Here is a 17,301-nt window from a genome sequence, read left to right as displayed (position 1 = left end):
AAAATGTTTTATATATTTATTTGAGAGAGAGAAGAGGTAGAAAGAGAGAAAGGAAGAGAATGGGCACACCAGGACCTCCAGGCGCTGCAAACAAACTCTAGATGGATGCACCACCTTGTGCATCTGGCTTACGTGGGTCCTGGGAAATCAGACCTGTGTCCTTAGGCTTTGTAGGCAAGCACCGTAACCACTAAGCAATCTCATCGGCCACTCATGGTTATATTTTATATTTTACTTTTGACCAATCAGAGGCCCTCTGGTTGATTGGAGACCAATTGGCGGTGAATTGGAGGCTACTCTTTGACTCTTAAAGGAACGATGCAGAGCCGAGTGTGGCGGCGCACGCCTTTTATCCCAGCACTCAGTAGGCGGAGGGAGGAGGGTCCCTGTGAGTTCAAGGCCAATCTGAGACTACATAGTGAATTCCAGATCAGCCTGGGATAGCGCAAGACCCTACCATGAAAATCAAAGACAAAAAAGAAATAAACATAAATGGTGCAGAAATGCAAACGCTTCAGGGCAGCGATAGAGCGTCTAAGGCACCGTGAGTGCATGCTTCCTGACGGCCAATGTACGACGTCTGAGCTCCTGATTGGCAGACCTTCCTGGCTCCTGAGCCTGAGTCTCCAGCAATGGTTCTGTGAACTTGCAGTCCCACAGATTCTGTCCCTAAGTCCATGGGCTGGATTTTCATTGTCGAGTACTCCAGGACATTCCAGTAGTGTCAGCACTATATATCATGGGTTCTAGGGAGAGCTTTTCTTCATATTTCAACATCTCTGAATTGGACTTGGTGAATCATGCCTGTAATCCTGGCATGCAAGAGGCTGAGGCAGGAGGATTGGCATCAGTTTGAGGCCAGCCAGAGCACAAGGTGAATTTCAGGCCAGCCTGCACTACTTTTGTGACCCAGTACCAATTTATTTGAGAGAGAGAAAGAGGCAGAGAGAGAGAGAGAGAGAGAAATGCATAAATGCATGAGGGCCTCCAGCCACTGCAAAGGAAGTCCAGATGCATGCACCTCTTTGTGCATCTGGCTTACATGGGTGGCCCTAGGGAATCGAGCCTTGAACCGGGGTCCTTAGGCTTCACAGGCAAGCGCTTAGCCACCAAGCCATCTTTCCAGGCCCAAGTTTCTTTTCTTTCATTGTGGGTGTGAATATGTGGTATGTACAAATGTGTGCAGGTGCACACACCCAGGGACCACATGTTCAGAGGCATAGGAAAAAGTCAAGGGTCATCTCTCTCCTCTAATTAATTTCCTTGAGACAGACTCTTACCAGGCTTGGAGCTGCTATTCCTTTCTTTTCTTTTCTGGTATTGATTTATTTACTTTTTTTTTTTGGTTTTTCAAGGTAGGATCTCACTCTGGTCCAGGCTGACCTGGAATCCACTATGGAGTTTCAGGGTGGCCTTGAACTCACGGCGATCCTCCTACCTCTGCCTCCCGAGTGCTGGGATTAAAGGCGTGCGCCACCACACCCGGCTTATTTACATTTTTTGAGGCAAGCCCAACAGACTGGTCCCCTGCCCTTTCTCTTTGGTTTTTCAAGGTAGGGTCTCACTCTAGTCCAGGCTGACCTGGAATTCACTATGTAGTCTCAGGGTGGCCTCTAGCTCATGGTGATCCCTCTACCTCAGCCTTCTGAGTCCTGGGAATAAAGGCATACGTCATCATGCCCCCTTTTCTTCTTTATTTTGAGAGAGACAGAGAGAACTAGGTAAGATGCGTGCACGCTCTTGTGCATCTGGCTTATGTGGGTCATGGGGAATCGAACCTGGGTCCCTTGGCTTTGTAAGCAAACACCTTAACCACTAAGCCATTTCTCCAGTGCCCTTCTTTTTTTAATGTGAGAGGGGCAGAGGAAGAGAGAGAGAGACACTTGGTGCACCAGGGCCTCCAGTCCCTGCAATCGAACTCCAGACGCGTGCGCCCCCTTGTGTGCATGTGTGAGCTTGTGCACTTACGTCGCCTTGGGCATCTGACTTAGGTGGGACCTGGAGAGCCTAACGTGAGTCCTCAGGCCTTATAGGTCAGCGCCTTAACCACTAAGCCATCTCTCCAGCCCTTTCTGTACCTCTTTTATGCGAGAGAGAGTGACAGAGAGAGAAAGAGGAGAGAGAGAACTGGCGTGCCAGGGCCGCCACCAGTGCAATTGAACTCCGGACACGTGCACCGTCTGTGCGCACGTGCAACCGTGCGTGCCTGTGTTACCTTGTGCGTCTGGCTTATGTGGAATATGGAGAGTTACGTATGGGTCCTTAGGCCCTGGTGTGCCCATTCTCGCTCCCTCTCTCTCAAATAAAATAAGAAAGATATAAAAAAAATTTAAAAACCATTGCATCTTGCAACAGATCATTTATTGTTTGATACCATGTGGCATGTGGACAGTGAGGGTGACGAGGCCATGAGATGCTGCGATCTTTTGTTAAAATTTTATTTAGTTAGCCGGGCGCGGCGGCGCACACCTTTAATCCCAGCACACTGGAGGCAGAGGTAGGAGGATCGCCGTGAGTTCGAAGCCACCCTGAGGGTACATAGTGAATTCCAGGTCAGCCTGGGCTAGAGTGAAACCCTACCTCAAAAACAACAACAACAAAAAAATTCATTTGAGAGAAAGCAAGAAGAGAAAGAGGCAAGGAGAGAGAAAGAGAGAGAGAGAGAGAGAGAGAGAGAGAACTCCAGCGCCCCTAGGCGCTGCAAATGAGCTCCAGATGCATGCGCCCCCTTGTGTATCCAGCTTTATGTGGTTGCTGAGGGATCAAAACTGGGTCCTTTGGCTTTGCTGTCAAGCACCTTCACTGATAAGTCACCTCTCCAGCCCCACTATTTTTTTGACACAGGTTCTCATGTAGCCCAGGCTAGCCTTGAGTTCACCATCCTCCTGCCTCAGGCTCTGAGTGCTGGTATTACAAGGCACATACCACCATACCTGGCTTTGGTTTCAGCATCTCTACTACAATGGCTACAATTAATTAATTAACTAATTAATTAATTCACGTTGATGTGGCAACCTGGCCCATCTCTGTCTTTATCTAGCCCAGAGCTGTCAGCACTTGTGGTTGCCATGGCGATGCTTTTAACCAGAACAGCCCACCCCCTGACTTGCAAAGCTCCGTGGCTGCTCTGGCCAAGGACCCCAGGTCGTGATCTTAGGTCCAGACCTTGCTACTGGATTTTGGAGCTGAACTTATGTCCAACTGCCTTCTAGCTGGTTCCAGCAGTGGAAGGACAAGGCTCTTCAGAGCAGTGACATTAGAGAGGAAGGGCTAGCATTAGCAGGCGACATCAAGGGATTCTAGGCAGGTGCCACTTTCTGTGCGCCTGTGCCTAGCACATACACATTGTGAGTCTGTGCTTGTCACTCTCTGTCTCCCCGCCAGGTATGATGATGCACCCGTCTAAACGTTGTCTGTCAAGCCTGAAACACGGGTCCTGGCACACAGGCATGTTTGAGGGCTGGAATCAAACAGCCGGGTTTTGTTACACTTCCTGCAGGCCCCCGGCTGACTTCTGTGGCTCTCCCCTCCCGCAGGACAGACAACAACAGCAAGCGACCGCCGTCATACACCTGCTGTGCCGTGAGGGTTGATGGTTTGAAATCAAAGCCAGCAGTCGCCGTCATTCAAAGACCATGGCTAGCTGCAAAGACGTTTTATATAAGAAACGGGGGGAAAAAATAGTTCTCCCTCCTGGGGCCCGTGCCACAGTGCAGTTTCGGTGTCAGTCATTACCTAGCTGTTCCCAACCTACATCTGAGCACGCGGCTCCATCACGGGACGCTAACAGATTCGCTGTTAAATATCAGTCGCTTCAAGGAGGAAAAACTGGGGCGGGCAGGCTGCTACTGAGAGCCTGGGTTATTGAGAACTGGTTAGGGCTCCCCAGAGGCCCTTCATCTTCCAGAGGCTATCGTTTATGGAGAGTCACTCATTTTGGGGGGTGCTTTGGTGACTCCTAATCAGAATCTACCACTTCCCACTCCCCCCTCCACCCCAGGCCAAAGAGTGAATCACAGCTCCCCCGATAGCCTGCCGGCAAGTTCCATCTCTGCCAGCCCTGCTTTCTGAGCAGGTCTGTGTGTCTACCTTGCCTGACTGGAGGTTCTGAGCACATGCCCTTCCAACACTGCAGGAATTAGATGGGAGGAGTCTTTGGTTCACTGGCAAGTCACCAGTATTCTTCCCTCTCCTCGTTATACATACAAAAGATTACATTTCCCAGCAACCATGGGGAGCAGCAAGGTGACTAGTTCTGGCCAATGGCTACGGAAGGAAGGTGCCCTCATCAGACCTAAAGCATATTCGGTCTTCTGTGGGGAAGCCTGAGGCTTCATGTTGACATGGAGGAATCTGGGATATTGACATCAGTCATTCTTTTTTTAAAAAATTTTATTTACTTATTTGAGAGTGACAGACAGAGAAAGAGGGAGAGAGAGAGAATGGGTGCGCCAGGGCCTCCAGCCACTGCAAATGAAATCTAGACATGTGCGCCCCCTTGTGCATCTGGCTAACGTGGGTCCTGGGGAATCGAGCCCTGAACTGGGATCCTTAGGCTTCACAGGCAAGCGTTTAACCGCTAAGCCATCTCTCCAGCCCACATCAGTCATTCTTGAAGGTCACCTGGACACCTAGTGGACTTCATGTGAGCAATAAACTTCTGTAGTACAAAGGCAATGTGGCACTGATCTTGCTTGTTCTAGAAGCAGAACCTCTGGGGTGAGTGCTCTTCCACGTCCAGCTTCCCTCTTTCCCTCCCTCCCTTCCTCCTTCCCTCAACCCGTCTTTCATTTGGCATGGTCTCATGTGACCAAAGCTGGCCTCAAACTCATTATATAATTGAGGATGACACCGAACTTTTGATCTTCTTGCTTCCGTCTCCCCATGCTACAACTGGGTACCACCACACCCAGATTTCCTTCCCTTTCCTCCCCTCCTCACCTCTTCTCTCCCTCTTTCTTTGTGTGTGTACATGCAGGTGTCAGTGCATGTTTTTGTGTTTGCTCATGTGAATGTGCATGGATGTGGAGGCCACAGAACAAGCTCAGGTGTGGCTCCTTGGGTACCATCCATTTGTTGAAACGATTTTATTTTATTTTATTTATTAGAGAGAGAGAGGAAGAGAGAGAGAGAGAGAGAGAGAGAGAGAGAGAGGGAATGGGTGCACCAGGGCTTCTAGCCACTGCAGATGAACTCCAGACGCATGTACCACTATGTGCATCAGGCTTATGTGGGACCTGGACATCCGAATCTGGGTCCTTGGGCTGTGCAGGCATGCACCTTAACTGCTAAGCCATCTCTCCAGCCCCTATCCATCTTTTTTTTTTTTTTTTTTGGAGACACGGTCTCTTACTGTCCTGGAACCTGCCAAGTAAACTTGGCTAGCAAGCCTTCAGAGATCTGCCTGTCTTTGCTTCCCCAGGGCTGAGGTTACAAGTATGTGCCACCATGCCCAACTTTAAAAGAATATTTCAGGGCTGGAGAGATGGCTTAGCAGTTAAGGCGCTTGCCTGCAAAGCCTAAGGACCCATGTTCAACTCTTCAGATCCCACGTAAGCCAGCTGCACAAGGGCACACATGCACACTAGGTGGCACATGTGTCTGAAGTTCAATTACAGTGGCTGGAGGCACTGGCACACCAGTTTTCTTATGGCCAGCCTGGTGGGCTTGCCTCAAAAATATATTTTATTTATTTATTTGAAAGAGAAAAGGAGAGAGAATGAGAAAGAGGCAGAGAAAGTGAACATGGGAGCATCATGGCATCTTTCCTCCTCTGCAAACAAACTGCAGTTGCATAGGCCACTTAGTGCATCTGGCTCTCTGTGGATACTAGGGAATCAAACCCAGGCGAACTCACTCTGCAGTCTGAGACGGGCCTCAAACTCGCAACGATCCTCCTACCTGTCCTGTGCCTCCCACCACCATCACAGCCGGCTTCCCGGCTCTTCTTCTTTTCTTTTTTTTAAAATTTTATTCAATTTTTATTCATTTGAGAGACAGAAAGAGGCAGATAGAAAGAGAGAGAGAGAACACCGGTGCACCAGGGCCTCCAGCCACTGCAAAGGAACTCCAGACGCATGCGCCCCCTTGTGCACCTAGTTAACTTGGGTCCTGGGGAATCGAGCCTCAAACCGGGGTCCTTGGCTTCACAGGCAAGTGCTTAACCGCTAAGCCATCTCTCCAACCCTCCCCTCCTCTTCTTTATCCAAGATAGGGTCTCACTATGGCACCTAAGGTGGGCTGTTGCCCCGCCCCCAGACTTAGCCCCACCCACACCATCAAGCCCCGCCCACACCACTTAGCCCCGCCCCGTGCGCCCTACCTTGCTGCTGAACTCCTGGGCCTTGCGCCTGCGCTCTCGGAGACGAGCAGCTGGGCGCGGCCACTCGCGGCCCAGAGCGTGGACACGGTGGGATCGGCGGCCTAGCAAGGCTGCACACGGGGCTGTGGAGCCACCCTCGGGGCCCGGGAGCACCCCCAGGCTGGGTGGCACGCGAGGACAGCTCCGTGCCAAGCGCACGAGGCGCTCCCGGCTCAGGCCACCGACGGCCAGCCCTTCCACCTCCAGGATCTGGTCCCCTGGACGCAGTCCCCCGGCGTGAGCGCTGCTCCCCTCGGCCACCTCCAGGACAAAGCAGGGGCCAGAGCCGCCCAGCCGGAAGCCGAAGACCTCGGGCCAGCCCTGGTTGGTGGTCAGCATTGCAGCTGTGTGAGAGAGAGACGGAGAAGCCCCTTACTATGATCCCGTCCATGGAGGCCCAGGACATGCTTGAGTTAGTGTCTTTTATTTGAGAGAGAAAGAGGCAGAGAGAAAGAGAGAGGGGGGGAGGGAGGGAAAGAGAGAGAAAAAGAAAGAGAAAGAAAGAAAGAGAGAGAGAGAGAGAGAGAGAGAGAGAGAGAGAGAAAGAAAGAAAGAAAGAAAGAAAGAAAGAAAGAAAGAAAGAAAGAAAGAAAGAAAGAGAGAAAGAGAGAAAGAGAGAAAGAGAGAAAGAGAGAAAGAAAGAAAGAGGCACAGCAGGGCCTTCAGCCACTGCAGATGAACTCCAGACGCATGCGCCCCCTTGTGCATCTGGTTTACGTGGGTCCTGGAGAGTCGAACTGGGATCCTTTGGCTTGGCAGGCAAAAGCCTTTATCGCTAAGCCATCTCACCAGCACCCATCTGTCTGATATTTTACCTGCTGTTGTCGCCTGCCTGGGTAGGAGTTTCTATTATGTCACTGAAATGCAGGAGGAATGATGGACCCCAAGAGAAAGCAATTAGAGACACAGAGACTTCATGGCGGTTCCAGGGCCGTGACCAAGACCTGTGACCTTTAGGAAGGGAGACAGAAGGTGACAGCAAAGGCCAAAGGCCAGGTGGGGCTCCCTGAAGACACCCACTCACTTCTCTGCGATACCCGAAGCTCTGGACACTAGAATGGACGAAAAATTCCCTTTATTGCTGTGAAAGACAACTGCCACTTTCTTCAAGTCTTCATTTGAATTTCTTTTTAGATTTTGTTTTGTGGGTACACGTGTGTGTGGGAGGCCAGAGGCCAACATCAGGTGTCTTCCTCAATCATTATTATTATTATTTTTTTCCAAGCAGTCTCATTCTAGCCCAACCTGATATAAAACTCACTCTGGAGTCCCAGGTCAGCCGCGAACTCATAGCGATCTGCTATGATAGTGCTGGCAATAGAACTCAGGGTCTTGAGAATGTTAGGTACTCACTGTACCACTGGCCAGGCCCCCAGTCCCTCACTGGGGGGTTGTAGACAGGAGCTCTACCACTGAGCCACACCTCAGCCCCTCACTGGGGGATTCTAGGCAGGGGCTCTACCACTGAGCCATACCCACAGCCCCTCACTGGAGGATTCTAGGCAGGAGCTCTACCACTGAGCCACACCTCAGCCCCTCACTGGGGGATTCTAGGCAGGGGCTCTACCACTGAGCCATACCCACAGCCCCTCACTGGAGGATTCTAGGCAGGAGCTCTACCACTGAGCCACACCTCAGCCCCTCACTGGGGGATTCTAGACAGGAGCTCTACCAGTGAGCCACACCCCCAGCCTCTCACTGGGGGATTCTAGGCAGGTGCTTCTCTACTGAGCTCCATGTTAGCCCATCTTTCAAATTTGAGACAGGATTTCACCTGCATAGGCTGCCTGGAATTCTATAGCCCAGGCAGGCAATGGACTGGGGCTCTTCCTGCCTCAGCCTCTCAAATAGCTGGGATCTCAGGCATACCTGCCCCACTGGCCCTTCTCCTTTGTTGCATTTTTATTTTTAAATATTTTTAAAAATATATTTTATTTATTTGAGAGAAAGAGGCAGAGAGAGAGATAATTGGCACACCAGAGCCTCCAGCCATTGCAAATGAACTCCAGATGCATGCATCCCCTTGTGTAACTGGCTTATGTGGGTCCTGGAGAGTTGAACTGGGCTCCTTTGGCTTTGCAGGCAAATGCCTTAATCACTAAGCCATCTCTCCAGCCCTCTTTAAATATTTTTAATCACTTATGAGAGGAGAGTGAGTTTGGGCATGCCAGAGTCTCCTGCTGCTGCAAACTAACTCCAGACACATGTGCCACTTTGTGTATCTGTCTTTTTGTGGGTACTGGGGAATCAAACCTATGTTGTTAGGCTTTGCAAGCAAGTGCCCTTAATCTCTGAGCCATGTCTCCAACCCACTTGTGTTTCTTTTTTTAAAAGAGTAAATGTTTGCTAGGCGTGATGGCACACACCTTTAATCCCAGCACTTGGGAGGCAGAGGTAGGAGGATCGTGGTGAGTTCGAGGCCACCCTGAGACTACATAATGAATTCCAGGTCAGCCTGAGCCAGAGTGAGACCCTACCTCGAAAGACCAAAAAAAAAAAAAAAAAAAAAGAGTAAAACTTTTTTTTTTTTCTAAAAGTTTATTTATTTATTTGAGAAAGAGAGAGAGAGGGAGAGGGAGAAGGAGAGAATGGACATGCCAGGGCCTCTAGCCACTGCAAAAGAACTCCAGATGCATGTGCCACCATGTGTATCTGGCTTATGTGGGACCTGGAGAATCAAACCTGGGTCCTTAGGCTTCACAGGCAAGCGCCTTAACTGCTAAACCATCTCTCCAACCCCAGAATTTTGTTGTTGGTTTTTGTTTTTCAAGGAAGAGTTTTAGTCTAGTCCAGGCTGACCTGGAATTCACTATGGAGTCTCAGGGTGGCCTCGAACTCACAGCGATCCTCCTACCTCTGCCTCCCAAGTGCTGGGATTAAAGGCATGTGCCACCACGCCCAGCTAGAATTTTTTTTTCTTTGAGGTAGGGTTTTGATCTATCTCAGGCTGACCTGGGATTCACTATGTAGTCGCAGGGTGGCCTCGAACTCATGGTAATCCTCCTACCTCTGCCTCCCGAGTGCTGGGATTAAAGGTGTGCACCACCATGCTTGGCCCCAAGAATTTTTAAAGTAATAAACCTAAGCCAGGCAAATTGGCTCAAACCTTTAATCCCAGCATTGAGGCTGAGATAGAAGGATTGCCATGAGTTTGAGGTCAGCCTGGGGCTATGTAGTGAGTTCCAGGTCAGCCTGAGCTAAAGTGAGACTGTACCTCAAAGAGAGATGGAAAGGGAAAGAGGAAGTGGAGAAGAATAAATCTTCGATGAAGAGTGCTCTCTCTCTCTCTCTTGACCTTCTTTTCTTGTGATATTGGGGTTAGACCCCAGATGCCTTGCAAATGCTAGGAAAGTACTCTGCTATTAAGCTACATATACAACCCCTTTCTAGAATTTTTAAAAATTTGAAACAGGGGTCTTGCTAAATTGCTTAGTCTCTTTCTGTCTTATCATTTATTTGCCATTGTTTTTGTGTGTAGAGTATGTGTGTGATGTGTGTTGTATGCATGTGTGTGTGCCCCACATAAGTGTGGGGGGAGGCTAGAGAAGATACTTGATGTCTGGTGGTTTGATTCAAGTGTCCTCCATAATAAACTGATGGGTTCTGAATTCTTGGTCCCTGGCTGGTGGTAATTTGGGAATTAGAGCCTCCTGGAAGTGTGTTGTTGGGGGCGGATTTATGGGGGTTTTGCCAGCTCCCCCTTGCCAGTGTTTGGCACACTCTCCTGCTGCTGTTGTTCACCTGAAGTTGGCTAGGAGGTGATGTCCACCCTCTGCTCTTGCCACGTTTTCTCCTGCCTGCCATCATGGAGCCTGTAGACCAAAATTAGCCCTTTCCTCCCACAAGCTGCTTTTGGTTGGGTACTTTGTGCCAGCTATGAGAAAGTAACTTCACCAGGACAACTGGTACTGAGAAGTGGGGTTGTCACTGCTAGAAGCCTGGCTATGGCTTTTGGCCTTTTAGAACTGATTTGTGGGAGGAATGTGGAAGGATTTGAAAGCTCGTTCTGAGAGACCAAGAACTGAAGACAGAGTTTCATGGACCATTCTGGTCACAGTTGAAAGAGCTGGATGTAGTAACACTGTGAGGTTTGGCTCATGAGGGGAAGAGAGAACTTTGTTGGGACTGGTCTAGAAGCAGACTGTGAGAGAGGCTTGCTGTGTTCTGCCAGCTTTGCCTGAGAACTTATGTAAGGTGGCATTGCATAAAAATGGACTGGTGTGAGCGGAAGGATACAGCACAGAAAGAAAATCTGGTGGCACACGCCTTTAGTCCTAGCACTTGGGAAGCAGAGGTAAGAGGATCGCCATGAGTTCGAGGCCACCCTGAGACTACATAGTGGATTTTAGGTCAGCCTGGGCTAAAGTGAGACCCTACCTCGAAAAAAGAAAGAAAAAAAAATCCTTTGAGCCAAAAGTACTACTGCCTGTTCAGCTGCAATTGCTTGCGAGGTTACGACCATTGAGATTGGGTCAGCTGATCTGCACTGGGGCAGCAGGAAGAATGCAGAATCTTGAAAGGCCTGGCTGCTGAAGGAGTGTCCTGCTTTATGAACATATTTAGTAGCCCGCTTGGTGCTATGAGAGTATAACAAATGCGGGACAGAGAGGGTCACTGGATTCACAACGCAGTTTTGTTTGTTTGTTTTTTGATATGGCCATGGGCAGTGTGAAGCAGGGCTGTTGGAACCGATGGAGCCATGAGGATAAACTGAGGGTTGGGGTGGAGACTCAGATGCCTGTGGCTCCCTCAGCTGTGAGCGGCCTAGCTGGAGGGATGGATTGGGAACTCCAGAGACTGCTTAGAGATGGCAGACTTGGAGCTTTGGAATTTGTTTGCTCTGTTTCTTTAGATCTTTTATTAGTTTAATTTTCCTTGTTATGCCCAGTGGTATCTTTTGCAGTGTGAATGTATGTTCTGTGCCTTTACGCATTTTGGCTTTAGGGCTGTTAAGAGACCTTGGACTACAGAGTTGTTGAGCAGTGTTGTGATGGATAAATCTGTGGGTTTTTTTTCCCACTGAGATATTTTATTCATATGTATGCTTTCTTTATACCCCTAGGGGAAAAAAAATCCCAGTATTTTCCCTCCTGTGTGTTTTCATCTTGCTTCCTCACGGTCCATGATGCCAACTGAGGTTGTCAGGACAATGAAACCAAACTGACGCGATGGGAGCAGATTATTCTGCCACTTTTCTAAGTCTTTGAGCTGTGCATTGAATCTGGGGCTGGCCACTCTACGCTTGCTTAACCTGCCTGGGAGGTTCCCCACAATTTTCCCAGCTCTGTGATCATCAGTGATTTTAGATTCGCCAATGTGACCATGCTTCATCATCACTGTTAGAAACCAAACGATGACGTGCTGGAGGGATGGCTTAGCAGTTAAGGCATCTGCCTGCAAAGCCAAAGGGACCTCGGTTCAATTTCCCAGGACCCACATTAGCCAGATGCACGAGGTGGTGCATGAGTGTGGTTTGTTTGCAGTGGCTGGAGGCCCTGGTGTACCTGTTCTCTTTCTCTCTCTGCCTCTTTTTCTCTCAAATAAATAAAATACAATAAAATAAAAAGAGACCAAACAATGACTGTGGAGCACGACCTAATAAGGATGTGGCGTTGGCCCCTTTTTTCAGCATTGTTGATGCTCTTGAGAGCGTCTGCCGGGACACTGATGCGCACCATGATGGTGGCATGGAAAGATGGCAGAAAAAACTTTTTTTTTTTAGTTAGGATCTCACTCTGGCCCAGGCTGACCTGGAATTAACCATGTAGTTTCAGATGGCCTCAAACTCACAGCAGTCCTCCTACCTCTGTCTCCTGAGTGTGGGAATTAAAGGCGTGCACCCCCCCCCCCCCGGCTTGTGGGGACTTTCAAAGTTGGACTGGGGCTGGAGAGATGGCTCAGCAGTTAAGACACTTCCCTGCAAAGCCTAGTGACCCAGGTTTGATTCCCCAGTACCCACATAAAGCCAGATGCACAAAGGGGTGCATGCATCTGGAACTCATTTGCAGTGGCTGGAGGCCATAGCATGCCCTTCTGTCTCTCTGTCTCTTTTTGCTTGCAAATAAATAAAGAAAAAGAAAAAAAAAGTTGGACTGAACGTATTGCATTTTACGTCATGGATGGTTATCTGTTGACGAGGGCCAGGGGTGGACTGTGGTGGCTTGATTCAGGTGTCGCCCATAAACTTGTGTGTTCTGAATGCTTGATCCTGAGCTGGTGGCAGTTTGGGAGCTGGAGCCTCCTGGAGCTATGCTGTTCAGGGGGGGCTCATGGGTGTTGTAGCTGGCTTCCCCTCCTCTGTGTTAGGCACACTCTCCTGCTGCCTTTGGCCGGGAGGTGGTGTCTGACCTTTGCTCATTGCCATGCCTGTTTCCCCTGCCACCGTGGAGCCTCCCCTTGAGTCTGCAAGCCGAAAATAAGTCCTTTCCTTTCACGAGCAGCTGCTCTGTGCCAGGAACGAGGCGATGACTGCAACAGTGCCCTTCTCTGACCATTCATCCACATGCTCCTTTCCTTGAGACAGGGTCTCACCCTCAACCTGGAGCTGAAGCCCATCAAGGAGCCCCAGTGATCCTCTGGTCTCTGTCCCCTCCCCCACACTGGGGTTACAGATGCGTGGACACACACAACACACACACACACACACACACACACACACACACACACACCACACACACATATTTTGGTTTTTCGAGGTAGGGTCTCACTCTAGCGCAGGCTGACCTGGAATTCACTCTGTAGTCTCAGGGTGGCCTCGAACTCACAGCGATCCTCCTACCACTGCCTCCCAAGTGCTGGGATTAACGGCGTGTGCCACCATGTCCAGCCTCACATCTAGATTTTTACATGGATTCTGGGGAGTCAAACTCTGGTCTCCATCCAGCCTGAAATGTCCTTATGTTTAAGTAGCAAACACCTTAACCACTGAGACATCTCCCAGCCATTTGTGTGTGTGTGTGTGTGTGTGTGACTAGGTCTTGCTATATAGCAAGGACTGGTCAGGATATAGGCCAGGCTGGCCTCAGAATCACAGCAATCCTCCTGTCTCTGACTCCTGAGTGCTGGAATATCAAATATATGGCACCATACATGGATTTTCCCTGACTGGCCTTGAACTTGCCCTGTAGTCCAGCAGTCCTGAAATGTGAACCTCTGATTGCTGCCGGACCACCGGGGGTGGGGGGGGTGTTGGAATTTACCTTCTAAGCTGACATCCTCCTTCTTAACCTTCTTGGGGGGATGGATGCCATGGATGATTGGGGGTTTCTAAATCTTAGCTATAGGTGGGCTTGGGGGAAGAGATGTCTGTCCTCAAAAGAGGCCTACTGTGTGGTGTCCTAAGGACACAGACAGAGTCTGGGAAGGCAAGGGCAGGACATGTTGGATAGAATCATCTATGTGTTTGTTTCAGGAGCAGAAACCCCATGCAGGAGTCTTTGGAGGGCCCTCTGCAGAGTGAACAGTATGGGGTGTAAAACGTCTCCTCTTGTGTGCATGTGTGTGCCTGTGCACATCTGTAGACTATCCACTTAAGAAATGTGACAGAGAGAGAAAGAGAGAGAGAGAGAAAGACAGAGAGAGAGAGAACGGGAGCACCAGGGCCTCCAGCCACTGCAAACAAACTCCAGATGCGTGCGCCCCCTTGTGCATCTGGCTTATGTGGATACTGGGGAATCGAACCTGAATCCTCAGGCTTCACAGGCAAGTGCCTTAACTGCTAAGCCATCTCTCCAGCTGCCACCCCTTTTTTTTTGAGACAGGATTTCTCACTGGTTTGGGACTCACCAAGTAGGTTAAACTGACTGACCTGCAAATCCCAGGGATTAGCCTGTTTCTGCCTCCCCGGCCCTGGGATTATGAAACACCCCGGCGTGTTCTAGGGGTCAAACTCAGGTCCGCTTGCTCTCATGGTGAACATGTTGCACACTGCACTCGCTCTCTGGCCGTTGCTTTATTTATTCAATTGAGACAGAGTCTTACTATGTAGCACAGGCTGCCTGGCCTCAAACTCCTGCCGATCACCCTTCCTTACAGGCCTGAGCCACCATGCCTGGCAGCAGTGTGCAGTCTCATTGTCTGCTCGGGGAACTGAAGGATAGATGACCTTGACTTAGGGGGATCTCTGAGTGCTGGGTTTTGAGGGCCCTAGACTCGGATGTCCTGTAGACTTATCTCCGGGACTTCCTCCCCCCAGGACACATCCTTCCTGAAAAGACCAGGGGATCACTTCTTAGAAGCTGGGGAGTTGAGGGAAAGGGGGGAAAAAGTCCAGATTTCCAACAGCATGGTGAACTAGAAGTAAATGTCCTACAGGTGACATCGGTGCAGAGGCCTTGTCACCTGGCCACTAGTGAGCACCATGTGGGAGCGTCTCACAGCGGGTGGAGTGGAGGCTAATGCATCCTGAGTATGTTGGGGTGTCAGTCCTGAGCTGACCCCAGAGGTTCTTGTCCTTGTCTTCACCAGGCTGGGCATGGACTCCTGGGGGACACTTCCTCTGTTACATTTCTTTTTTTTTCAACTTTTTAAAAAATTTATTTATTTGAAAGTGATGAGTAGAGAGAGAGAAAGAGGTACAGAGAGAGAGAATGGGAGCTCCAGGGCCTCCAGCCACCACAAACAAACTCCAGACGCATGTGCCCCCTTGTGCATCTGACTAATGTGGGTCCTGGAGAATCGAGCCTCGAACTGGGGTCCTTAGGCTTCACAGGCAAGCGCTTAACCACTCAGGCATCTCTCCAGCCCCATCTGTCACATTTCAAAACACTGGGCTCCTGTGGTCTACTGGGCACAGTCAGCGTGCAGACATCCCTACTTTTTTTTTTTTTTTTTTTAAGATAGGGTCTCTCTCTGGTCCAGGCTGACCTGGAATTCATTATGTAGTCTCAGGGTAGCCTTGAACTCACAGCCATCCTCCTACCTCTCTACCACTGCCTCCTGAGTGCCAGGATTAAAGGCGTGCACCACCACGCCTGGCATCCATCCCCACATCTTGGGGAGGGTCTAAGGTTAATTCTTACACTGCAAGAGAACCAGAGTTTTTGGACTGGGGATGAGACTCAGTTGGTAGAGTGCTTGCCTAGCCCTGGGTCTTATTATCCCCAGCACTGCATAAACCAAGTGTAACGGTACTTGCCAATCATCCCAGCACTCGGGAAATGGAGAGAAGCAGATCAGTGGTTCAAGACCAGCTTACATTACAGATAGAGTTTGAGGTGGTGGCACATGCCTTTAATCCCAGCACTCAGGAGGCAGGGGTAGGAGGATTGCCATGGTGAGTTCGAGGCCACCCTGAGACTACGTAGTGAATTCCAGGTCAGCCTGGGCTAGAGTGAGACCCTACCTTGGAAAAATCAGCCAAAAATAAAAAGAGTTTGCGGCCATGAGGCCAGGCCAGCCTGGGTTTCAGGAGACACTGTCTCAGAAAACACAGGGAGGGGCTGAGGAGATGGCTCAGTGGGTAAGAGCCCTTGCCATGCAAGCACGAGGTCCTGAGTTCAATCCCGTTTCCCATAAAATGCTGAGCATGGCCATGCACGCCTGTAACCCCAGCCTGGGAGCAGGGAGGTGGGGCCGGAGAACAGCGGGGGACTGCTGGCCAGACAGACGGACAATGACACAGCAAGTGTGTGTTCAGTGAGCGACTCCCTCTCAAGGAAGCAACGTGGAAGAGTGACAGAGCAGGACACCTGATACTCCATTCTGGCCTCTGCATGCGTGCTCACAGGGCACGTGCAAGTGCACACACGTACATACACTAGCATGGTATACATACACGTGGCACACACACACAATAAAAAGGGAACAGAGAGCTGGGGAGATGGCTCAGCAGTTAAGGCGCTTGCCTGCGAAGCCTAAGGACCCATGTTTGACTCTCCGGGATCCCACGTAAGCCAGACACACAGGTGACAGAAGCGTGCAAGGTCGCACGTGCCCACATGGGGGTGCACACGTCTGGAGTTCGATTTCAGTAGCTGGAGGCCCTGGCATGCCAATTTTCTCTCTCTCTCTGTATCTGTCTCTGTCCCTGTCACTGTCTCGCATTAAAAAAAAAAAAAAAAGAAAAAAAGGACAAGCCAGGCATGGTGGCGCATGCCTTTAATCCCAGCACTCAGGAGGCAGAGGTAGGAGGATCACCATGAGTTCGAGGCCGCCCTGAGACTACATAGTGAATTCCAGGTCAGCCTGGGCTAGAGTGAGACCCTACCTCGAAAGAAAATAAATAAATAAATAAATGACAGTCTGTTGGGCTTGCCTCAACAAAAAAAAAAAAAAAGAAAAAGAAAAAAAGGAACAGAATTTTTCTTCTATATGCCCCCAGAACACTGGAGCAGGAGGAGACCCCAGCAACCATTTGTATCCCCCTTTCCTGGGCAGAGGGAAGCATGATAAACCTCCCTAGACCCAGAAAGAGTAATGTCTCCTACTTGAGATGAGCAGGCCCTAACCCAAGGTCGCCCTGTGGAGAAAGGCAGAGCCAGGCCCTCCCCCAAGACTCTTTCCACAGTGCCTCCTTCCAACCCTGTCTCTGCAAAGCCATCATCCTTCACGCAGAAGATTTCGTCAACAGCGGCTAAACCATGTAGTATGCCAAAGCCTGTGATCTCAGCACCGTGAAGGCGGAGGCAGAAGGATTGTGAGTTCAAGGGCTCGATAGTGCCTGAGCTAGATAGTGAGACCTTGTTTCAGAAAAAAAGTTGGGACTGGGGGGAGGTGGCTAATTGGAAACAAACATTGGAGACAGGCTCCACAGCCTCTTTTCAAACATACCTCCCCTTATCAGCACACCCATGCTGGGGTGATGGGCTGCCTGCCTGGCAGGTCACCCCAAACACCTGTACACTTAACCTGAGGAGACTGTAAGTCCAAAGATGCTGTCAGCAGCTGTCCGCCCTCCCCCGCCCAAGGCTTCTGAACATGTGAAACCCTCTGTCACGTTC

The 17,301-nt window shown here is 50.1% G+C and overlaps 2 protein-coding genes across 2 annotated transcripts in view; both read right to left on the bottom strand.

Annotated features, from left to right (window-relative positions):
- LOC101598315 (Grid2 interacting protein) overlaps positions 1–6,700 on the bottom strand; it is a 59,569-nt gene extending 52,869 nt beyond the window's left edge. Inside the window, exon 1 of the mRNA XM_045142813.1 lies at positions 6,323–6,700. Within this exon, the coding sequence (XP_044998748.1) occupies positions 6,323–6,700 (378 nt within the window). The remainder of the gene's footprint in view (positions 1–6,322) is intronic.
- Positions 6,701–11,461: 4,761 nt separating this feature from the next.
- On the bottom strand, positions 11,462–12,039 carry LOC101598612 (40S ribosomal protein S15a-like). The gene is made up of 2 exons (XM_012950629.2): positions 11,944–12,039; positions 11,462–11,722 (listed from the first exon to the last, which is right to left on the bottom strand). Exons 1-2 carry the CDS (start codon positions 12,037–12,039, stop codon positions 11,462–11,464), a joined length of 357 nt encoding a protein of 118 aa, XP_012806083.2.
- Positions 12,040–17,301: the final 5,262 nt, after the last annotated feature.

Source organism: Jaculus jaculus, chromosome 2 (genome assembly GCF_020740685.1).
Source record: "Jaculus jaculus isolate mJacJac1 chromosome 2, mJacJac1.mat.Y.cur, whole genome shotgun sequence".
NCBI lineage: Eukaryota > Metazoa > Chordata > Mammalia > Rodentia > Dipodidae > Jaculus > Jaculus jaculus.
This window is presented reverse-complemented; position numbering and strand designations above follow the sequence as displayed.

Coding starts and splice junctions, on each gene's coding strand:
- LOC101598612 (XM_012950629.2), bottom strand. CDS start 12,039: ATGGTGCGCATCAGTGTCCCGGCAGACGCTCTCAAGAGCATCAACAAT. Junction 11,723..11,943: donor TTATTAGGTCGTGCTCCACA/GTCATTGTTTGG, acceptor CCATCCCTCCAG/CACGTCATCGTTTGGTTTCT.